The sequence below is a fragment of the Mustela nivalis genome (genome assembly GCF_964662115.1).
Source record: "Mustela nivalis genome assembly, chromosome: 11".
Lineage (NCBI taxonomy): Eukaryota > Metazoa > Chordata > Mammalia > Carnivora > Mustelidae > Mustela > Mustela nivalis.
Genome location: NC_139030.1, coordinates 41320274 through 41345122, shown reverse-complemented (window position 1 = coordinate 41345122; position 24849 = coordinate 41320274). Strand labels below are relative to the sequence as shown.

Genomic DNA, 24849 nt, shown 5'->3' with positions numbered 1-24849 from the left:
TTATGTTTTAAATTCACCAACAAAGAGTGAGCCCATAAAACCATAGACCCCTACCCTCAACCTCAATAAAAGCAGAACCCAAGCCTGCTCTCTATCCCTCGCCCCATCCTCCAAAAACAAAAAACAAAATAGAACAAAAACCCAAACCCCAAACCAAAAACCCCAACTCTGTGGCCCCACTGGTGCTGTGTAATTTCCAGGTCCTGTAGGTAATAAACCTGTCTCTTTCACTGTTTCCTGATGGTTACGATGAGGGCATCTTGCAATCATAGTAAGAACCACAAGGGCTGGTCCAGCCACAGCATTGGTTGACAGGCTGGGAATGGCACACAGCATTCTGTCTTAATAGTCATGTGTTTATGTGCTTACATGGGGGCATACTACGGCCAGATCTCATCAGCTCCTACCTGTAACAAATAATTGTGCTGAGCTCTTCTTGCCCTCTACCTCAGCAGTATAGACCCCTTCGTCATCGAACTGAGAATCATTGATAACAAGAATGTGTTTCTTTCCATCAGCAATGATATCAAACTTGTCAGATGCCTTGATTATGTCAGGTCCTTTAGACCATATCACATTTGCCTCTCGAGTGAGGACACATTCAAATCGAGCTTGTCGCCTTTCTGGAACAGTGACGTCCTTCAGGGGCACAGCAAAGTCAAGTTCGATTTCTGAAAATCAAACGTTAAGAATGAGGTTTCCAGAATGCACAGGGCTGTGAAATGAAGTCGAGTCCTCCCCACATATTCTATAATCCCATACGTACCTTTTACTGTCAGAATGGCAGTGGTAAATGCATTAAGTGCCTGGTAAAGGACTTCCCCAGCTTGGTCCAGTTTGACTTTGTGCAAAGTTAGGAAGCGTTTTCCACCTTCTGCTTTGATTTCACAGGTCTGAAAAATAATGATCTTGGTTAGCGTTTGAATGAGATAAGTTCCAGTGAGGAGAAATGTTTCCCATTTATCCATGTACCCATGTCTACAGATGTCCTAAAAATTATGACTAATGAAAGTAAGTAAAAATGTCTAGTCATAAAATATTTAAACACAAAGAGTGCATCAAAATTCTTCCCCTCTTTGAGACTAGAATCCTCAAAGAACTCCATTGTCATATTGGAACGTCAAACTGAAGACAGACTAATATGGATATTTTGTGTGACCTACGACTTAAATGGGAAATGACTCACAGGTGAGGGCCGAAGAAGCTCCCCCTTCAGTTTCCACTCTCCAGGAATGTCTGCCTCTGAGATTTCTGCATCAAAGCTTGCGCTTTCTTTCTCATAAATGGTAACATCCTCTATGGGTTTAAGCAATTCAACTTCACGCTCTGTATTGGTCAGGGATAAAAAAATCACAATGCTTTAAACGATCTAACAACATTTTGCTTTCTTTCCTTTTTTTTTTTTTTTTGTATGTTATTTTGCCTTATTCACACACAAAGTTATCTTTTAGAATATAAGCAAAGACTTTTTTTTACCTCCAAGTGTCAGCTTTGCCGGGTATCTTTTCCCTTCAATCTCCACCGCGTATTCATCGATATCATCTGGTGTAGCATTCTTCACTTTGAGGAATAACTGTTTTCCATCTCTTACTATCTCAGTCTTATCATTTGGTTCCAGCGGGATTTCATCATATCCTTTGAACCACTTAACATTTGGAGTTTCCTTTGCTATCACACAGGAGAAAACAGCCGTCCCCTTTGGTTTCACGTGCTGATCTCGGATAGGTTTTACCAGCCAGTCTCTGATGACTTCTGCATGAAAACGAGGTCAGAAAAAATAGTCATGACCTGAACAAGTAACAAAAATAACTTCCTTAGTAAATTTCAGAACTTTAAAAAAAAATTCTTAAAACTGGATATAATTAGCTTGCTATGATGGTTGATATTCCTCCATCTTAGATAAGGTCCGAGTCTGGGAAATAGAATTCTCTCTTCAGTTTTGTCAATATTATAAGAAGTACTAGTAAGTATAACAAGCAGAACATAATTTCCCAGACAAGTACTAACCTACTACTTTGACACAGGATGAACATTCCAGGTTGTTGGCATTTTCCACAGTAACCGTGTAGGTTCCAGCATCGAAGTCATCTGCATCATTGATGGTCAGGGCTCGCAACAGGCCGATGACACCGGGCACAATTTTTCCAGGTTTCTCCACCACAATCTTCCCATCCTTTCTCCAGACCACGTCCCGCTCTTTGTTTAATTCACAGCTCAAGTACAGTGGCTGTCCTTTGACCACTGTGACTTCCTCTTCAAGTGTTTTTACGAAACGCACAGGAAGTTCTGTGGAGAATTTCAGTATTAAAGATCTGCAAACACTTCAATCTACATACTATCTCTTCAATGATTTAAAAAAACACTTGGAAATGAGATGTTTGGGCTCAAGTTACAAATAGTTGCTAATGAGGTGTGTTGTGTTAAAGTTTAATAGGGATCGTATTTGGCAGGCTGGAAATTACCTTCTACAACAAGTTTAGCCGTGGAGGTCTTCTCCTTGTTTCCCAAACGTAAAACACAGGTGTATTCACCAGCATCGGAAAGCTGGACATCCATGATATGCAGCTTTCTGTCTTTCCCATCTGCAATGAATCTATGCTTTGGGCTCTCACGGATGTTGCTACCATCTTTCATCCAGCTTGTAATTGCAGTGGAGGGGGAGACTAAACATTCAAAGATGGCAGAAGACCCCACTGACTCTGCTTCAGTCAAGACAATGTCTTTGATTTCCTTCACAAACTTGAGGGGTACAGCCTTTAGCTGGTAAGTGAATGGGGCTTCATCAGGAGGCTTCTCTCCACCACTTCCTGGTCTTAGCTTTTTCCTTTCAGCTTCTATTGGTGAAGGAGTCTTTTTGGCGACACCTAATTCAAAAGAAAGTTAAATGTTGATTTAGCATTTTCCTAAGGGCCAGAAGCGCACACTTGGCTGCCTGCTGATCAAACCAGTGATAGAGCAACTGGAAGACAAGAACAGAAAATTAAAGATGAGGCAGTTGAAAAGTCAATTGAATTTATACTGCCTTCTTCAGACAGAAAAGTGAGAAAGCACAAGGAATCCGTGAATAAGAAATGTTCTTCATTTTCTCAAGTTTTAAACCAGAATATAAAATGTCCCAATTAAGGTCTAATTACTTTAGACCTTATAAATATCATGTATATGAGGACAAAGCTAAGAATTTATAGGGTTCATTATGCTAAAATATAGTTGGTTATACATAATACCCACTTGGATAATACTAGAGGTCTATTACTTGAACTACCAGAAGACATATTAGTTTTATCAGAATCAACTAGGAATGATAAAGATTGTTATAGATTTTGAAACTTTCCCCCCCTTGAATGTGAAGTTGTCCAGAGTGAATGGTTATAATTTAGGAGCAGGGAAATGACTCTTACCTTTGATGGGACCTTTCGGCTTGGCAGCCTCCTCTTTAGGTGCTTTGGCTTCTGAAATAAAAAGAAAACTCAGCATTTAAACAATTTTTAGACCTATTTTATGCTTGGTAGTAAACCAGGAGGGGTGAGTCATATTCTTTATTATAAATATTAATGCATGAAGAGAAATTGGCTTTACTTGTGTGGTTTTCATGGAGAATACTTTGCTATTTGCAAGAAGGCATATTTTGTTCAGTCTCATTCTGGTCAATGATGTGACAAAGCTAAATCACCAACATATTTAGGATTAAAAAATTGCTTTCAGCAAATGCCTTTATTCTTCTTCTATTTTTAGTCTTTCCCTTTTTTATTGTAGTAAAATAAACCTACCATAAAATTTATCATTTTTTTTTAAAGATTTTATTTATTTATTTGACAGAGAGAGATCACAAGTAGGCAGAGAGGCAGAGAGAGAGAGAGGAGGAAGCAGGCTCCCCGCTGAGCAGAGAGCCCGATGCGGGACTCGATCCCAGGACCCTGATATCATGACCTGAGCCGAAGGCAGCGGCTTAACCCACTGAGCCACACAGGCGCCCTAAAATTTATCATTTTGATCATCCTAAAGTATACAATTCAGTGGCATTAAGTACACTCACAGTTTGCAATCATCAACACTACCCATTTCCAGAACTTTTTCATTTTGTTAATATGCAGTCTTTTAAAAAAAATATGACAAATGATTCTTACAGGGCACATAGGAAATTGGAATATCCATGGGCTGCCTGTATGCATGTCCTTAGAGGGTCTGTCTTCTGAGTCTTCATCAGCTTTGAACACATTCATTACTTAATTTCAAAAGCATATAAAGCAATGATGCTTTGAAGGAATGCATATTCCAGTCAAAACACAGTATGTACCCAGAGGTGAGAGATCAGGTTGGGAAAGGACATCAGAGGAAGAAAATTTAATCCAGAATTTATTACCCTTCCCTCCCAGCTGATGATGCCTCTTTCAACAAAAGAGGGTCTGCATTTTAATGAAGGATGAAAACTTTTATTAAGCCACCAAAAAAAACAAACAAAAAGAAAACTGCAGAATAACTACCTGCTTTCTTTCCGACCACGGGCACTGTCACTGGGGCAGCGATGGGGGTGGGTGCTGGCTCCACGGGAGGCGGTTTGATGACTTTTACTTCTGTAAAGAGATGTCCATTGCATTAATGTGTCCATTCATCTCTTCCTAAAATCTCATTTGGTGGTCTATTTGTCTTTTCTGATGTAACTTTGAAATTTTCAAATCACTAGTTTTTCAGAGAATAGTATATTCTAACTAGAGCATGATCTACATACAGTATAATGTAATAATATATTCAACATATCCCAATATATTTAATTATATGGAATAAAAAATAATATACTCTAAAAATACATTGGGACATTATAAATCCTCTGAAGCACGCTTTTACTTCCTTGTTTTTTTAAATAACTACATATTTGTTAAAAACAAACAGGCTCAAAGCGGTGTTACTTAGACCAAGTTCCCAAAATGGGACTTAATACCCAGTCTAATAGCAGTTTCAACCTCCCCACAGATATGTGACCTTAACTGGTCCGCCAGCAAATTTCTCTTTCTATCAGTGTATTGGGTCCTCTCTATCTCCCCAAGGAAAGAATGAGATCATCTACATGATAAAACAAACAAACGAACAAACAAACAAACAAACAAAAAACACCCCCCCCCTTTTGCCTCTAGCAGACAACCTCCTCTGCAACAATCCTTGTCTTTTGCTCAAGACTTTCCTGTCCTCATCCTCTGTCTATAAAAACCGCCACTCTGCATTAACTCCTTGGAGTGCCTCTCTATTCGCCAGACAGGGTGTGCCCTCATGAATTATTTTGTGAAAGCCAGTTCGATCCTCGCATTTGCTTGGTTGCATTTTGTTATTTGACCCATTATTTGTAAGAAGCATGAAGGAACATGCTATTGACATTGGAGGTGGGCTTGCTTACCTGGTTCAGGCTTTGGTTTTGGTTCAGGTCCAGGGAGAGGTATTGCTGGCTTAATTTCAGGCACTAAAATAATTCACAGTTGTAAGCAGGTTATTTGAAGGTTTTTTTTTTTTTTTTTTTTTTTTTTTTTAAGACTTCTGAAGTTTTTCACAAAGTTAAACCACAATTAGGCAGACCTAATACATCTTGGGAGATAGTGGAATTTAAACACCTATGGTCAGTATATCAAGTATCTGATCTAAGTTTATTTTGCATCTGAAACAAAATACTTGGAAAATATAGTAATGCATTTTATTGGTTCTAGTGTTGTTATGCATCTCATTATCCATTTTCCCCCTAGTGCTTAAAACTTATTTTAAATTTAACAAGTGGGTGGTCATTAGCCAAGTGCACCTAAGAGTGAAATGATAAAGAAAATGAAAGCATATGCGATAAGTAGATTAAGGGCCTGTGTTCAAATCTTAATGCCAGTGTGATGGTTTTTTAAATGACGCATATTTGTATTTTTAGAGACAACTAAGAAAGTACCATTAAGTTTGTACCTTTAACTGGTTCAGGAACCGTCCTTTCCCTTTTTGTAACAGTAGCTGGAGGTACTTCAGCCTCTGGAACAGCTTTCGGAGGTGGCTCTGGTACTTTAAGAGAATGAGATTATTTTCTAGTGTTATTTGAATACTTAGAAATCAACAGACCTGAAATAATCAAATCAAACTATTTTTCGAAAGCTCTATGAATGGCTTTTAACAAAACTTTATATTGTATCAGTTCATTTCTATTTTCTCCCCTTGACTGTGCCTCAATTTATTTTACTCCACCCACTTGCATCCCAACTCCATGAGCTCTCCCTTCCTAAATCACTTCCATTAACAGTTCCCAATAAATACACCCTTTGAGAATAGGCTAATGATAACAAGGAACCCCATTAAAAGACCCCAAGTTCTGTGCCACATTTGCCAACACCCTCCTATGAAGCTATTTTGCAGCTGACCTGATTATTTCATAGTCATTGCTACCAGAAAAACAAATGGCAAAGTAGTAACAGCAATGAAGTGTGGGAAAATACATGAATGGATTTGAAAATTACTATAAAGATATTTAAACAGAAAGCAGACGATGGAAAGCACAGACTGTTTCACAGACAAAATATGAAGCTATGTGTATATTTAACTCCGATGATGTTTACAAGATAAACCTTTTGTTAAATGTCCATTTTGTTAGAAGATAATTGTTTACTGAGATTCCTACCTGGTTTTTTAATTTTTTCTAGTTTTTTAGGTTCTACTTTAGGTTCTTCTTCTTCAGGCCTTTTTCTTAGAACTTAAAAGACAAAAAGGTTTATATGTAAACCAAGACAAACAAACTAATGAAGATGTTGAACACACCTGACAAATGCAAATAATACACAAAGCAAGGAAAATGAAAAGCATGCGACCTGGTACACTGGCCAATTAGCCTTTATGCTAGAAGTGCTTGTTTTTTGTTCTTGTTGTTTTTTTTAAATCAAGGGTTGTCAAATTATTAAAATAGCACTGGCAGTCACTTTCCATCCATGTACATAGACAATCTGTTGTTCAGAGACAATGCTGTTGCAAAAATGACCAAAACACCAAATGAATAATTTGAATAGCAACAAACTGAATTCATAATTCAACACTGGTAATATAAGGAGGAGTATTTAAATAAGTATAAATTTACTTAAGTGGAGATATCCAAAGAAATGTAGTCTAGATACCCATAATTCTGTGTGAAGAAAATGTCAGAACTTGATTCCTCATCTGAATATCTTGCTTCCAATTCTTTAAGATTTCATTAGTAGGAAGACATGTTTAGTTTTTTAAAAATATTATTTATTAGTTCTGATGATTCTGTATCACACTTTAAAACTGAATACTGAATTTAGACTTACAAAGTTTGGTCTGATTTAGAATATTTAATAGGTTTAGTGTATTTTACTGCATAATTTGACTATGAACATGACAGCTGGGGTCATTATTATTAGCTTAGAGTATGATCAATTTAGTTATATCTATGCATGTAAACTCCATAACTGTGAACGCTCACAAAATTTCTGTCTTCTTTTTAAAAAAGCTATGGAAATGATAGCCTTCCCAATTTTCAGTGCAACTATAAATGAATTTTGATAAATAGGTAATCTGATTAAAAGAAAACCGAGAGACAGAAACATTTTTGTAAGCTTTCAGGCCTATTTTTTGTAAATTTAAAGCTAACAAAACAACTGAAAAATACTATACCGCTTTTGAGAACAACTTCTTCCTTTGGTTGAGGTTTAGGTTCAGGAAGTAATTTGCGAACTTTCTTTTCACCTCCAGGCACTTAAAAGAATATGATTTCAAATTTTGAAGTAAATTCATATAAAAGTAAATTTCAACAAGAAAAAGGTCTCTTTCAAAACTAGTTAACTATAGTGCATGATTTTTGTTGCAAAATAATATCACAGAATTTAAAAGCAAATAATATACTTCAAATTATTTCCTCTGCAAACATTTTTCTAGTCTTGTGACAAATTGTTGCATTTATTGCAAACAAATATAGTCAACTTAAATGAGGGTAGATGTTATTCTATATTGACTTTATGAGTCTTTGATCAAATACAGGGTTCTTGACAGTATCCTTGCCCTAATCTATAATTGTAGATTGTTCAAATCTACATTGGTATCTCCACAACTGTCTATTACATTAAAATGATACTGGTGTTCATGTCATTATCCAATCTTCTCCACTGGTGAGAGAAGAACCCAAGGGATGTGGCTGATGACTTTGATGTTGGGAAAGGACTACTCTCACTTTCTTAACTGAAGGGAAATAATCGTTTCTTAAGATCTCCTTTTTGAAATAATACTAATCTAAAATTATAGAGCTATAGAATTTAAGAGCTGGTGTTGGAACTCATTTTAAAATAAGAAAATGTTCTTGACTTTAGACTAAAAGGGACCCAAGGAATTCTAAGTTCATCCCCTCTTGCATCTTTGGTGACTGTTGGGTGTGATGGATGATATTATATGGAGCAGCCTCCTCCTTCTCCTACAATCCTCATGGATTTGAGTGGAAGAAAAAGAAATGCTTGGTGATGGCTGACCCACCTTACCTCTCTAGTGATGTAGCCAATGAAAGTCAGTTTGAAACATTATTGATTTGTATAACTTAATGTCCTATTTGTTTACTCATGTGAAATCTGAACTTTTAGGTATTTCTAAAAAAACTTCCCATTTGGTCCTGTAAGCAGGATATTTGCAATTTATTAAGTAGGTTTTTTGTTTTGTTTTTTTGTTTTTTGAGTAGGCTGTGGAGCCTACTCTTTGCATTTGTTTTTCTGTATTATCATTTTATTTTTAAGGTCTTAATGACATTTGAGACTCTGGTACAGAACACACCATTACAGGTATTATTTTTAAAATTACTATATGTCATTACATGTCATTTTCATATTTAAGTGGCTCTTCCTTCATTACTAGTTAATAGCCATAGTAATATTATTTTGTGATAACCATTTTATAAGTCAGAAAATGTATATTCAGAGAGGTGATTTTTCTAAAATTCCAGAGTGAATGAAGAACATTCAATTTATGGGTCTGGATATGTTAATTACTTAACTAGAATGCTGCTACCCATTTTAGTTACTAGAAAAATTAATAACTTTATTTTTAACAGAAAAATTTCTAAAATTTAAGATCCATTTATTTTCTTTTAGGGTCTAAGTTTGCTCATGGAAAATACTGTGTCAAGAGAAATTAATTTTGAAAAATGACCTGCAGCAATCCTGAATGCTCCCTAAAATTCCCAGTGAGATCTGTATGTCTGAAAGAACGTCTTAGAGTCAGTGACGAGAGAATGACAGGAAAGCCCTAAGGAAGTCCCTACAAATCATTTCAATAATATAGAAGGAGGACATCAGTTATTTTTAGCACCCTAACACTGGCTAAAATGCTGTTGTTCAGGTGAAATTCCAAAGCTTTCTTCTATTAGCTCTCTGCATTTTAACCTAAGGTGTATCCTGAAGCTAATTTCAGCTAACCAGTAACATTTAATATTTTTAAGTCGAGGAAAATACAAGAAGACATATGTAGATGAAACAGATAAACAATATCCATGAATGTATGAAATTTGATGGGAGACAAAGGAAGCAACACTTATGAGCCAGGGCCATAAAAACTATAAAAATATAAGAAATAAATGAAACTACTCTGATTTAAAAGAAGAAAGAACATTCTAGAAGACAGGAAGAGGAAGGAGCCTGATGGAGGGATGCTGCATAGAAATGCATTTTCCAGATTGTGAAATACCTTTCAGAGGCTTAAGCTCCACTTTTTCGGGAACTTCAGGTTTTTCAGGAACTTTCTTCTTTGGAACAGCTTTAAAGAATATAATATTAATTTCATTATTTGTATATTTATACTAATCTGAAGCAAATTATTAAATATCTGCTCCAACAGTCAAAACCAAGCTTTGCTTACAGCCAAACAGCACCGATAACAGCCAAGAGCAGCCACCAAAGAACACACAAGAAGCGTTCAAACCATGAAAACATTGCCCTTCTACTCTGATGGTGAGTAGTAAGTTTAAGCCTGGTGGAGAAAGAAGATAATTTTTGTTCTTTGCTAGAAGAAGAAATTTTCCTTTAAGTATAAATTTATATTAAGGAAAGTATATTAAGCGTGTGTCTTCATGGAGTATGAATCAACAGGTACCCTTGTAAGATGTACCCATTTTCTATGGCTGACTGAAAATGCCAGAAGTTACCCCTACTGGCCAGGAGGGATAAAGAGGGGCAAGAATCATGAGAAGCAGTTTTACTCTGGAAGATTCTGGCTTTGTACGCGTATAGGTGAGCATGGGAAAAGTGCCCAACTAAGATTATACCTAGATTATTTTAGATTGAGAAATCTCACAACACTAACAATAAGACAACATTGTATTACCATAAAAAGAGTAATATGCTTTTACCAGTTTACTTGAGCTTTTAAAGATGTCATTTTTTTTAAGTTTTTTTTTTTTTTTTTAATTTATCATATAGAGATCACAAGTAGGCAGAGAAGCAGGCAGAGAGAGAGGGGGGAAGCAGGCTGAGCAGAGATTTGGGGCTCTATCCCAGGACACTGTGATCATGACCTGAGCCGAAGGCAGAGGCTTTAACCCACTGAGCCACCCAGGCACCCCTAAAGATGTCATTTTTAGAATTAAGTAATATTATATCAATTCCAAGAAATATCTAAACACAAAAAAGGATGAAGGGAAATTTAACAATGAGAAGAGATGCTGGATACAAAATGTATTCATCATCACTCTTTCCGGCCGCTCCACAAGACACAGTTTGGGCTTTGGTTAAGTTGCAAAAGGAAAAAAAAATGGGGTCACAGTGATGGGTCATTCATATGCTTTTGTTTGATGGTATATGAGCACATATCAGCTATCAATGCCATAAATATATTTCTTATAGTATATTTAAAAACACATGAAATTCTTTAGGAACAAAGTTTTGGCTTTTGTATAAATTTGTTACTGCAACATTAAAAGTTTCATGCAACGTTTTCTCATACATTCCAAATGTGCAAGATCCCAAAGATAGGCATAGCAGTCGCACTCTGAAATCAGAAAACCCTTTCTCCATAAGAACGTTAGCTGGACAGCTCCTGCATCCAGATGTCCCGGAGGAAGGTAGCAGTGAGCCAAGCTGCGCATTCCGTCAGGCATTCCTGACAAAGCACGCAAAGGCAGCGGAAAACACGGGTCTCTATGCAAGTCCCACAGTTCCATCATGTTTGAAAACACACACTTTTAGAAATCATACATGTCTCACAAGCACCGTTTTGGTTGGCTGAACAGAAGTCTGAAGCAGATTAGTAAAACTTGGCAGTGGCATTTTATACCTTTAAGTTGGAACATTTTCTCCTTCACATCTTCCTTTGGTGGAGGAGGAGGAGGTGGCGCAGGCTTTGGTTTGAGTTTTGGTTTCTCAATAACCTTCTTTTCAGGTTCAGGTTCAGGTTCTTAAAAGAGTATTTCAGGAGGGTTAGTATATGTGTATGTTAATTGGTGTGTGGACATATAATACATCCAGTAGAAATTTAAACATGTACATATCGAGTAAAAAGTTTACTTTTTACATTTGTAGTAGCATCCAACATCAAATATAAAATAGAATCCAACATCAAACACAAAAATTTAAACACTGTACACAGATGATAAGAAATACGGCAAAGGTGCTGATAAAAACAAAGGAAGTATCCGTAAGACACACTGACATGGGATCAGTTGTACAAATGACATGGATGAATAAGAATGCGATGCATGTTTAAAACAGTGTCTTACATACAGATGGAGAGAGACACGCAGAACAACATAAAACATACACGTATGTGAAGATAAAGACTATGATGGTGAAGAGGGAAGTCCAATGAACTGAATACCTTGAATTGGTATTTCTTCTGGCTGTGGCTCAGGTTCAGGTTCTTCAGGCTCGATATATTTTTGGATTTCACGTTCTTTAAAGAATGTTGAAAGAGGATAGGAGATTGTGAAGTTCTTCACAAAGACTCATACAAATTTCACAGAGATGTAAAGATTGTAGTCACAAAAACAAAAATATACAATTCACGCATATTCATTTTTATAGAAAAAGAGGAAAGATTTCTATTACACTTGAACATTTGATTAACTACTTTATTTGATGTATGTGGATGGCAAATGAGATGACTTGTAAAATTTGATGTGGGGTTATTGTTTGAGAATCCAGTGCAATTTTTCCAGTTTTGCCTTGTAAGCTTTATCTTTGGGAATTATTAGTTACTATTAAGAAAAGTTAAATATTCTACTTTAAAAGAAGTTTATTTGAAAAATAAAACAAGCACATGCTGGAATGCTTCTGTATATAATTTCAAGAAAGAATGCCACCCTATGAATAATTTTTTTAAAATTTCTGGCTGGAGTCTTTAAGAGACTAAAAAAATTTATGTTTATACATATATATATATATATATATATATATATACCTTCAACAGGGGGAGTCACTTTTCTACCAATGGTTATAGATGCTTTTTCTTCATACATTATGTCCTCAGGAGACTCTTCAACTTAAAAAACACAGTATTATATTTTAGACTGTATTCACAGTAGAATCTTTCAACTGCTAAGTTGTAACATATCAACTTAGTTATACTCTATAACATATTCTTCAGATGACCCCAAAATACCAACAACTTAACTACACAAAGACAGACAACAGATAAGTACGTAAGACTCATCTACAATCAAAGCAAGATGTTGAAGACAATTTTCATCTTTCCAAGATTTATAGAGCAGCTGTGTACCTTGGACAGGGGGAGCTTCTGGCTCCTCAGGAATAGGAATGGACTCTTCCTTTTCTGGGATGATTTCCTTTGGTACTTGAGGCACTTTAAAGATATTGATTTGGTTTATTAAGAATTTAGAAGATGTGCAAGATTCTGCAAACAGCAGGCAAAGAATAGAGTGGAAAGAACTTTATCTTACAAGACTTAGTGGGGAATATGGCTTTGGAGGCATGGCGCCCTTTTGGACATTCCAATTTTATTAATGAGTCTTCTCAGCCTTCTTCATTTGCTTCTCTTCCTCTCTGTACCCTTAAATGTCAGTGTTCTCCACTGGTCTTTTTTCTAAGCTTTAAAAAATTGGCTCTACACTCTGTGAACCATCACCACTGCACTCTCTTATTTCTCTTTGGGTGACTCCTAGATCTCCATCTCTAGCTCTGTTCTCTTTCCTAAGCTCCAGATGCATATTCCCAGCTTCTATATTTGAAAAGTGAAAAATATGTATTCACTATCTTCTTTCTAATATTAATTAGGGACCCAATGAACCATTCCCATGAATAGCTAGGTACAACCCTTACGATCATCTTGGGCTCCTCTACTTAATTGTTTCCCTAATAGACAGCAATTTGATCTCCCACCTCTCTCACTCTTTTCCCATTTCTACCACCACGGATCTTGTCCAGCTCTTAATCACCCTAAATGACTGCAGTGGCTCTTCACTATTATCACTGTCTTCCGGTAGCTAGAACTATTGCCAGTCATCTTTCTGAAGCCCAACCTCCACTCATTTGTGTACCTGCTTCAAAGCCTTTGCAGCTTCCTGTTACCTACAGAATAAAGGACATGCCTGATACGCACATTCAAAAAACTCCAAAATATGAACCTCAGCTGCTTTATATCCAGATTATCTTTCAAGATATCCCAAGACCAATCCATACTCAAATTGCACAAATTTATTTGAAGGTCCTTGAACGTCCTAGACTCTTCTACCTCTGTGCCTTCGATAAAAATTTTTCCTTTGCCTAGAAAACCATTTTTTCAATTGCTATATAGTATAAGAATCCATCAAAACTTTAACTTTTATTTCTTTCATACAGCTTTCCCTGATGCCTCTGCCTGAAATTTATCTTCCCTTGCCTGTGTTTCTGTAGCCCTTATATTCCTGTAGGTGTGATCACTTCCCGTCTATTAGAGCTGTGCTGTGCTTTCATCTCACCGGCTTTAAGTTGCTTGAAGACAGGACCAAATCTTATTTGTTCTAGCATGCTGTTTTGTTAATGGTAGGACATTCACCAAAATATGCTGAATTGAGCGGTTTACCCCTCGAATCGGAGGAGGTCCTCTGCTACCACATGGAACCATGTCATCGCACAACTGAATCTCATTTATTTGTTTCCTCCTGCTTATCTGTCTTGTTTTTTCTCTTTGCCCTCATCATTTCCCCTTCTCATCTGTGAAATGTGGTTTTGCATAAGAACCATTATTAAAATCAAAGAAATCTATATTTTTCCTTCATGGTAGATACCTTTTTCTGGCTGGACTTCTCGTTTTCTGGTAATGGGCACAGTTTCCTTCTTTACTGGAACAAGTTTCTTGGGCACCTCAGGCACTTGGAAGATATTAGTTGTATTTTAAAAAGAGTATTTAGAAAGATTTTAAATGTTAAGAATTAAGAATCTGTAGTTAAAGGAGCAGTATTAAAATTATTGGAACTAAATAAGGACATTTTGTCCCTCGTTATGCAACAACAAGGACAGATAACAGGTTACTTTAAAAAAGCAATGATACTAATGATATCAATGATGACAGGAATACCTTGAGTTTCTGGTATTTCTGGCTTCTTGACTGTTGGGACTTTCTTCACTGGGACAACTTTCTTTGCCATCTCAGGTACTTTAAAGATATTAGTAGCATTTAATAATATAAATTTGCAAGATGCAATATGTACACATTAATTTGACAACAACGTTTAGAAGACAGTTACACACATAATACAACACAAAATAGTAAGGACTGTCGAATTTTAGACAGCACACAAAAATGAAGCAAATACTGATGTATTTTACTGTGAGTACCTTTAGGAGGTGGAGCTTCTGGTTTCTTGATAACAGGAACTTTCTTCTCTGGAACAATCTTCTTGGGTTCTTCAGGTACTTTAAAGATAGGAATTTCAAATGATTATAATGAAAAGCCTAACACTAATGAATGAATAAAGATCACACCCATCCTTCTGTAGGCACACTGTAAAATCCTATAGCTTTGTGTGTGTAAATGACTTCTGTTCTTTCCAATGAAGTCGAATTTCAAGAAAGAAGAGAGAAGACCCACATTTTACCTTAAAGAAGGTATATAATAGATATAAAAATCAAACCATGTATTTTCCTATATAGTACAGGACCCTGCCTTGTACCTGCTGGGGGTGGGGCTTCTGGCTTCTCTTCCACAACAGGAACTGGCTCTTCCTCTTCAGGAACAATTTCCTCAGGTTCTTCATATACTTTAAAGATAAAGTTAATTGTAATTCCATGTATGGGACAGTATTCTAAAATGCACAAAACACTGAACATAAAAACTAGTGACCTTGATTTCATCCCTTGTTTTAATTAATAACTTTTCTTAGTTTGGTGAAGATGAAACCTATCTTATTTGCACTGACTTTGGTTTCTATTGATCTGAATGCTTGGAAAGCCCTTTTGGAGTTTAATGTCATTTATAGTCACTGGCTCTGTCCTACTTTCTGTGCGCATTTGAGATACTTTAATACAGCTTATGATGCCCTATAGAGAGATCACTGATTGAAAACTCAAATCAGAGCTAATTAAGAATGATTAAGACAAATAATTAAAGGACAGAAAATGACCAAGAGATACCAAATAATAAAAAAGGAAGAACAAGGCTTCAATGAGCAACTGTCTTTGAGTGGCAAGCTCATTAATAGTCTAACATGTACCTTCTGGAGGAGGAGACTCTACTTCCCGGGGAACAGGAATGGCTGGTTCCTCTTCTACGACAGGTTTCTTTGGCACCTCTGGCACTTTAAAGATATTAGCTAGTTTACTTCTGGGTAGTTGAGAAGTACATGAAATTTATACCATCTCTAGTTCACATCTAGATCAAATAACTCAGAGACAAATGCAAGAACAATATTCCCAAGGCCAATATCTGTTCTGAGATCCACATAGCAATGAGGAAATGTGACCTATTCAGACTAACAAAATCATATTAACAAACTCTTTAATGCACATAAGAGATGCATCAGTTTTTTGTCTGTTTTTAAACCAGTGATGTTATTTAAAAACACTTAAACCTTAAAAATCCAGAATGGCATGTTTGTAATTGTGAATGTAAGAAGTTTGACAAACAACAGGGTTTCCTGTAATAAGTAACTTTTGAAGCCAGAGTGAGTGTTTTCCTGCAGAATCTCATTAGTGACATGTACCTTTAGGTGGTGGGACTTCCGGCTTCTTGGGAACAGTTACTTTCTTTTCAGGAACAGCGGCTTTTGGAACTTCAGGCACTTTAAAGGCATTAATATTTTAACATTATGAAGAGTTTCTAGTAAACATTCATCACATTTGCACAGCACAAACTACTTCCAAAGAATTGGAGGTTTTACCCTCCATCATATGGTAGACAGCTGTATGTACCTTTAGGAGGTGGGACTTCTGGTTTTTTGGGCACCACTGGAGGCACCTTCTTTTCAGGGACAACTTCCTTGGGTACCTCAGGCACTTTAAAAGATATTAGTTATTTTTAGCTCATAGTTTAAACCACATGAAAAACATTAGGTATAGATATAGCAGTGGAACCCAACACCCGAAAGACTTTTTCTGAAGGAGGTTAGTGGCAGTGAGAAATACCTTTCGCTGGCGGTGGTTCAGGTTTTTTGGCAACGACAGTGGGTGGTTTCTTTTCTGGAACGGGTTTCTTGGGTGGCACGGTCACTAAAGATATTAGAATTTATTTCAGAATCAGCAAAGATGAACAAGAAATAAGACAAAAGCTCGAAGGATTTTCAGGGCAAGAGGGGTAGAAAGTTGGCTAAGGCAACCTAGCAGCTGGCCAAGTACCTTTCGGAGGAGCAGCCGGCTCTGGCTCTTCCACAGCTTCCTCGGGAGGCTCTTCCCAGGCAATTTCCTCAGGCTCCTCATGCACTTGAAAGACACAAGCTCATTTTAATGCTAGAGTTGACTCACGCATAGGAAATAGGTTACAAACAGATTTTCACAACACTAAGAAGAGAGTTTTTTTTCTTTTCAAATATAATAGTTTTGATAGTGTCATTATTACCTGCAGGGGGAGGACTCTCTGGTTTGGGAGGAAGAGCCTCAGGCACCTTCTTTTCTGGAACAGCTGCCTTGGGCGCTTCGGGCACTTGAAAGATATTAGTATTTTCATGATTAGACAGGGTAGAGACAAATGGGTGGTATCAAACCCATTGACATGGGGATGACTACCTTTGGCTGGTGGGACTTCGGGCTTTTTGGGAGGCATCACAGGCACCTTCTTTTCAGGGACCACTTCTCTGGGAGCCTCAGGCACTTAAAAGATATTAGTAAAATTACACTTAGGAACTGTGAAGATCACTGGAATGAGATATTTTCAAGAGCAGAAGAATTATGTCTCTTTAAGCCTAAGGTTGGTGACAAGTACCTTTAACAGGTGGTGGGACTTCTGGCTTTTTAGGAGGTGTCACAGACACTTTCTTTTCAGGGACCACTTCTTTGGGAGCCTCAGGCACTTAAAAGATATTAGTAAAAGTACACTTTAGAGATTATGAAGACGACTGGAACAAGATATTTTTGAGAGAAGAGTTACATCTTTTTAAGTCTAAGGTGAGTGACAAATATCTTTAACAGATGGGACTTCCTAAAGGAGGCACCACAGACACTTTCTTTTCAGGGACCACTTCTCTGGGAGCCTCAGGCACTTAAAAGATATTAGTAAAATTATACTTAGGGGTTATGAGACCGCTGGAACAAAACATTTTCAAGAGTAGAGGGGCTGTATCTTCTTAGGTCTGAGGTGAGTGACAAGTACCTGTAACAGGTTCAACTTCAGGTTTTTTAGGAGGCAACACTGGTACTTTCTTTGCAGGGACAATTTCTTGAGGAACTTCAGGCACTTAAAAGATATTAGTAGTTTTACATTTAGATTAATGAGGTCAATGGACTAAACATATTTCCAAAAGCAGAAGAGATACTTCTTCTTTAGATAAGGACATGAGTGAATAATACCTGAAACTGGTCGGGCTTCTGGTTTTTTGGCTGGTGCCCTGGGAAATTTGGGTTCTGGGACAACTTCTTGAGCAACTTCAGGCACTTGAAAGATATTAGTAGTTTTAGAGTTAAGTTAATGAAGAGCAAGGGGCCAAAATTATTCTGGAGGAACAAAGAGATATTTCTTCAAGACAAGATCAAGGTTAACATGTACCTGTGACAGGTGGGGCATCTGGTTTTTTGGGTGGTGCCTTGGGAATTATCTTCTCTGGGACAACTTCTTGAGTAACTTCAGGCACTTGAAAGATATTAGTAGTTTTAAAGTTAAGTTAATGAAGAGCAAAGGGCCAATATTATTCTGGAGGAACGAAGAGATATTTCTTCAAAACGAGATCAAAGCTAACATGTACCTGTGACAGGTGGGGCATCTGGTTTTTTGGGTGGTGCCTTGGGAATTTTCTTCTCTGGGACAACTTCTTGAACAACTTCAGGCACTTGAAAGATATTAGTAGTTTTAAAGTTAAGTTAATGAAGAGCAAAGGGCCAATATTATTCTGGAGGAATGAAGAGATATTTCTCCAAAACGAAATCAAAGCTAACATGTACCTGTGACAGGTAGGGCATCTGGTTTTTTGGGTGATGCCTTGGGAATTTTCTTCTCTGGGACAACTTCTTGAACAACTTCAGGCACTTGAAAGATATTAGTATTTTTAGAAGTTATGAATAGTGAAGGCATATATTACAATGATTGGGAAGAGCACAAGACAGTACTTTTCCTTAACGGGGGTATGAATAAATACCTTTAGCAGGTGGTGCTTCTGGTTTTGGGGGCACAACCACAGACATTTTTTTCTCGGAGACAACTTCTTTAGGAGCTTCAGGAACTTTGAAGATATTAGTATCTTTTAGTTAGAGATTATAACAGGGCAATATTGCCAACACATTTACCCAAGCAAATACAATTTATGAGACAGGCAGACAGTTCCATACACACTCTTCCCAGCCCCCTGAAACAGGCGACCAACAACTTGGAAGAATAAATACCTTTAGCAGGTGGAGGTTCTGGCTTTTTAGGAGGAGCCACAGGTACTTTCTTCTCAGGGATGACTTTCTTTGGCGGTACCTCAGGCACTTCAAAGACATTGGTAATTTGTGTTTAGAAAAGGTTAAAACATTCCTCACTGTATCATGTCATTATACACTAAGATATTCTGGTTAACTTCTGACTTTCTTTTCTTTAGAATCATATCACCTTTATGTTGTCATATTTGTATACATAATTTTCTAGCTAAAATAAGTTTTCTCCCTAGTATATATGGCTCTGACCTTACCTGCAGGAGGAGGACTCTCTGGTTTGGGAGGAAGAGCCTCAGGCACCTTCTTTTCTGGAACAGCTGCCTTGGGCGCTTCGGGCACTTGAAAGATATTAGTATTTTCATGATTAGACAGGGTAGAGACAAATGGGTGGTATCAAACCCATTGACATGGGGATGACTACCTTTGGCTGGTGGGACTTCGGGCTTTTTGGGAGGCATCACAGGCACCTTCTTTTCAGGGACCACTTCTCTGGGAGCCTCAGGCACTTAAAAGATATTAGTAAAATTACACTTAGGAACTGTGAAGATCACTGGAATGAGATATTTTCAAGAGCAGAAGAATTATGTCTCTTTAAGCCTAAGGTTGGTGACAAGTACCTTTAACAGGTGGTGGGACTTCTGGCTTTTTAGGAGGTGTCACAGACACTTTCTTTTCAGGGACCACTTCTTTGGGAGCCTCAGGCACTTAAAAGATATTAGTAAAAGTACACTTAGGGGTTATGAAGACGACTGGAACCAAACATTTTCAAGAGCAGGAGAATTATGTCTTTTAAGCCAGGCATTGGTAACAAATACCTGTAACAGGTGGGACTTCTGGCTTTTGGGGAGGCGACACTTTCTTTTCAGGGACCACTTCTCTGGAAGTCTCAGGCACTTAAAAGATATTAGTAAGATTATATTTAGGAACTATGAAGACAACTGGAACAAAACATTTTCAAGAGCAGAAGAGATATGTCTTTTTAAACCTAAGGTGAGTGACAAATACCTTTAACAAGTGGGACTTCTGGCTTTTTAGGAGGCGCCACAGACACTTTCTTATCAGGGACCACTTCTCTGGGAGCCTCAGGCACTTAAAAGATATTAGTAAAAGTACACTTAGGGGTTATGAAGACGACCGGAACAAGATATTTTTGAGAGCAGAAGAGTTACATCTTTTTAAGTCTAAGGTGAGTGACAAATACCTGTAACAGGTAGGACTTCTGGCTTTTTAGGAGGCGCCACAGACACTTTCTTTTCAGGGACCACTTCTTTGGGAGCCTCAGGCACTTAAAAGATATTAGTAAAAGTACACTTAGGGGTTATGAAGACTACTAGAACGAAATATTTTCAAGAGCAGGAGAATTACATCCTTTTAAGCCAGGATTTGGTAACAAATACCTGTAACGGGTGGGACTTCCGGCTTTTTAGGAGGCGCCACAGACACTTTCTTTTCAGGGACCACTTCTTTGGGAACCTCGGGCACTTAAAAGATATTAGTAAAAGTACACTTAGGAGTTATGCTGCTGGAACAAAACATTTTCAAGAGTAGAAGGGCTGTATCTTCTTAGGTCTGAGGTGAGTGACAAGTACCTGAAACAGATGCAACTTCAGGTTTTTTAGGAGGCACCACTGGTGCTTTCTTTACAGGGACAATTTCTTGAGGAACTTCAGGTTCTTAAAAGATATTAGTAAAATTACATTTAAAAATGATGAGACCACTAGAGCAAAATATTTTCAAGAGCAAAAGAGTTCAATCTTTTTAAACCTAAGGCTGGTGACAAATACCTGTCACAAGTGGGACTTCAGGCTTTTTAGAAGGCACCATAGGCACTTTATTCTCAGGGACAACCTCTTTGGGAGCCTGGGGTACTTTGAAGATATTAGTAAATTTACATTTGAGTCACAAGGATCCACATAGACAAGAACTTCATTTATATAACAGAAAAGCTTTCAAACCTAGCCTGGTGGTTCTTGCTAAGGCCCTCCCTACCCACCTTAAATAAAGGGTGGTTTAGAATGTACCTTTGGTTATGCTGAGTGAAATAAGTCAAGCAGAGAGAATCAATTATCATATGGTTTCCCTTATTTGTGGAGCATAAGGAATAACACAGAGGACATTGGGAGCTGGAGAGAAGGGAGTTAGGGGAAATTGAAGGGGGAGAGGAACCATGAGAGACTGAGGACTCTGAGAAACAAACTAAGGGTCTTGGAGAGGAGGGTGAGCTTGGAGAGGAGAGGGTTGGGTGAGCTTGGTGGTGGGTATTATGAAAGGCACGTATTGCAAGGAGCACTGGGTGTGGTGCATAAACAATGAATTCTGAACACTGAAAAGAAAAAAAAAAAAGAAAAAAAGAAAAAGAATGTACCTTTGACAGGTATGACCTCGGGCTTTGGGGGAGGATGCACTTTCCTTTCTGAGACAACTTCTCTAGGTGCCTCTGGCACTTTAAAGATATTAATATTTTTACATTTAGGGGTTAGAAGAATCTGTACAGACAAGAAACATATTCATACAGAAGAAGACATTTCTCCAAATTTCTAAGCTCCCAGCAACATATACCTTCATCACGAGGAAGTTCAGGCTTTTTGTGAGGAATCACATGTGTTTTCTTTTCAGGGACAATTTCTTGGGGAGCTTCGAGCACTTTAAGAAATTAGTATTTTAACATTTAGTGTTATGAAGAGCACTAGGAACAGCAAAATATTTTCAAGACTACAAGAGCTATTTCTTCTTTAGCTTGAGGGCATGGTCACTTGTACCTTCAACTGAAGGACGTTCTCTTTCTTTGAAAGGAGCTCTCTTTGCAGGAACAACTTCTTGAGGAGCTTCAGGCACTTTAAAGATATTAGTATTTCACATTTAAGATATAAAAGGATTAGTGAAAACAGTAAACCCAATAAGTGGGCAAGTGTAGTTTTCTAGAGGTCTCTTCTCTGCCTGTCTCTTCTCCCCTTGCTCCACCCATCAAATAAGCTTGGGGGCTCGTGGGACCCTCAGGAAGAGGGGCTACCCACCCTTCACCGGCACTTGGCTTAGTTCCTGTGACACTGTGGACCTTCCTTACTAAGCATTTGTTGAATGAATACTTTTATTAGAGGGGGTTTCTGTTTAAATAGGAACACCCACAAGTATTTTCTCAAGAGGGAATTTCTTGTGCAGCTTCAGGTGTTTGGAAGATATTAGTAAGTTTACATTTAGGTGTTACGAAGAACACTCGAAAAGCATAGTTGTAAGAGCAGAGGACAGATCATTTCTCCAGTTCACAGGTATCACACACCTTTTATAGGCAGAGGTTCTGGCTCCTTAGGAAAATCCCCAGATACTTGCATTTCGGAAGCCACTTCTTTCATAGTTTCTGGGACTTTGAAGATATTAGTATCAAGCTTAGAGGTTAAGGCATCAGTGAAGATGTTAGTTACATTAACTACACCAAAGTGGCATTTCTGGCTCTAAGGGTGCTTCTGTTAAAAACTGGATGATGTATAAAGCTTTGAAAAAGGAATCAAATCCTAATTGTCTTTGTTTATTATTCCTCAGCTCCCTAGCCCCACACACATAATTGGCATTTATTTAATGAATGAAGGCGGGAATGATAGAATGATGGGTACCTTTACTAGAAGGTGTTTCAATTTCAGGGGGAGCAGCCATGGGTGTTTTCCTTACAGGGACAATTTCCTGTCCTTTAAAGATATTAACACTTTGTTCTTCAGAGTGTAGAAGACTTTTAGTCCTAACTCCACCTACAGGAATGCCCCAGACGGGGAGACATTTCTGTTCCCTGTGTCTGATTCTTCAGTGATAGGATGGGTACTTGATTATCAGGAGCTCTTTTCTTGGTCACCTCAGGTACTATCGATATTAGGAATTTTATTTTTTAGAATGGTGGTTGTATAGAAAATGATATCATGGAAAATTAGCTTCAAGTGAAAAAAAAATAATCTTGTATAATTAATGATGTACTTTTAGCTATTTAATTTGAGGAGAACCTAAGAGCTTCTTTCTTGTCTGGATAGGCTTCATTTTACCCTTACCTTGGGTAAGTATTTGTTTTTCAAGAATAGGAGAGAGGAGAATGACCCAGAGATCCTAGACTGAAAAAATCATGTCAAAGTGTTCAGATATTCTTTAAATTACAGAATATCCTGGATATCATAAAGAAATTGTTAAGCTGGATGTTTTAAAACTTTCTCATCTTTTGATTTACCTAAAAACATTCAAAATGGAAAAATGCAGGACTCTAAAAAATCAAAGATAATGAGAGGAACAACTAAGTGTTCCATGCAGAATTCCAATGTTAACTAGTTTTAATTAGCTTAATTCTGGAAGGTTCTCAGGTGGAGACCCTATGATCAAAAGAACTGCTCAAAGTTGAATTTAATATTTTATTATCTTTAAGTCATGGGTTTCTGAGCATATTTCTATACTTACTTCTTATGGGAAAAGAATTTTTTCACATTCATGTGCTTGTGTTTAGTAGTAATTTTATTTTTATAGAAAGGCAATTCCAAGAAGCAGTTATAGTTTCTCCTGAAATTTCAACTCCACGGAGAGTTAAATTACTGATTTACAGTGTACAGCCAAGCACCTCTGTCATTTGATGGCACTGAGTTCTGCTTTAAAGGGGGGAGTGCTAAACCAGTTCGGCCTAGTTTCAGGGATATAAATGTTTTAAGTGGTCTTGTATAGCTTTTTTTTTCCCCTAGTCTGATTTTTTTTTTTTTTCCTTTTTTTGGAACAGTAATTGCTATTTCCTATTGAAGAATCCATCTGGGTCACATCTACATATTGTATGTCTTCATATATTCCCTGGAGACATCATAGTTAGACTTTATAGCCCAAGCACCTTCCATTTAGATACGTTAAAGATTTTTTCCTCCTTCTATTTTCTCTTGAATAGCTCATGGGAATATGTATACGCCCTTGAGCTTCTGCTTTGGGGGACCCACTTCTCTGCAATGATATTCCTTCGTAGCATCTGGGGCTCTCAAGATATTAGTATATTTACAGGTTTTAAGTACAACTACAATCATGAGATAAGAAAGTCAGCTTTCTTCTGGCTTGTACCTTTTGATGTTGGTATTCTTCTTTTAGCAACAGGAGCTTGCTGCTCTGGAAGACCTTCCTTGGAGACTTCCAACTCTTTAAAGATATTAGTATTTTTTAGTTGAGGAAAGGCAAAGACATGGAGACACACATATTTAAAAAGTTAGGTATGTTAACAGATATTGTAACTTTAAATTAGAAATTTAACTTTTGTTCTAATTGCTTATCCTTGTACATAGTATGAATGGGACTTTTTTTTTGGTGGGGGCAAGTCATAGAAAGTTCCTTGTCTTGGGTACATTGGGGACCCTAAAGATATTAGTATTTTAGTGTTAGGGGTTCTGAGAACCTACACAAAACACTAAACATATTTTTCAGACTGAAGAAGAAAGATTCTCTTTAAATTTTCATAACTAAGAATTATACCTTCAGTTGGAGGATGCTCTGGAATTTGGGGAACAGCCTCAGGTAACTCCACCTCTGGAAAAACTTCTCTGGTTGTATCAGGCTCTTTAAAAATATTATTAGGTTTACACTTAGAAGTTGTGAAGACAGTAAATCATATAACACACAATTTTTGAGTCTTGAATCCAAAGTTATTCATCCAAGTTTGATGTTGTTGAAATGTACCTTTAGTTGCTGGCGTTTCTCTCTTTTTAGGAATCGTCACATATACTTTGTCCTCTGGAACAACTTCCTTGGGTGGCTCAGGCACTTAAAAGATATGAGTATAGTTATATTTATAAACAGCACAGGAGAAGATTGAGCTTTTAAAATGAGCCCTAAATAAATATTCTTCAGACTAGATCATTGGTAT

General features: G+C 37.4%; 1 protein-coding gene across 1 annotated transcript in view; it reads right to left on the bottom strand.

Annotated features, from left to right (window-relative positions):
- Positions 1-24849, bottom strand: part of LOC309843473 (titin-like) — a 275519-nt gene that overhangs the window by 110461 nt on the left and 140209 nt on the right. The window contains 33 exon segments of the mRNA XM_082688984.1: positions 408-671; positions 767-893; positions 1187-1326; positions 1477-1752; positions 2008-2286; positions 2463-2864; positions 3399-3449; positions 4482-4571; positions 5387-5449; positions 5929-6021; positions 6632-6703; positions 7639-7719; positions 9688-9756; positions 11272-11391; positions 14769-14846; positions 15104-15190; positions 15644-15727; positions 16133-16210; positions 16341-16424; positions 16554-16637; positions 16764-16847; positions 16984-17067; positions 17151-17234; positions 17347-17433; positions 17734-17817; positions 17931-18014; positions 18127-18210; positions 18323-18406; positions 18519-18602; positions 18684-18688; positions 18836-19043; positions 19244-19327; positions 19411-19494. Of these exon segments, the coding sequence (XP_082545110.1) occupies positions 408-671; positions 767-893; positions 1187-1326; positions 1477-1752; positions 2008-2286; positions 2463-2864; positions 3399-3449; positions 4482-4571; positions 5387-5449; positions 5929-6021; positions 6632-6703; positions 7639-7719; positions 9688-9756; positions 11272-11391; positions 14769-14846; positions 15104-15190; positions 15644-15727; positions 16133-16210; positions 16341-16424; positions 16554-16637; positions 16764-16847; positions 16984-17067; positions 17151-17234; positions 17347-17433; positions 17734-17817; positions 17931-18014; positions 18127-18210; positions 18323-18406; positions 18519-18602; positions 18684-18688; positions 18836-19043; positions 19244-19327; positions 19411-19494 (3762 nt within the window).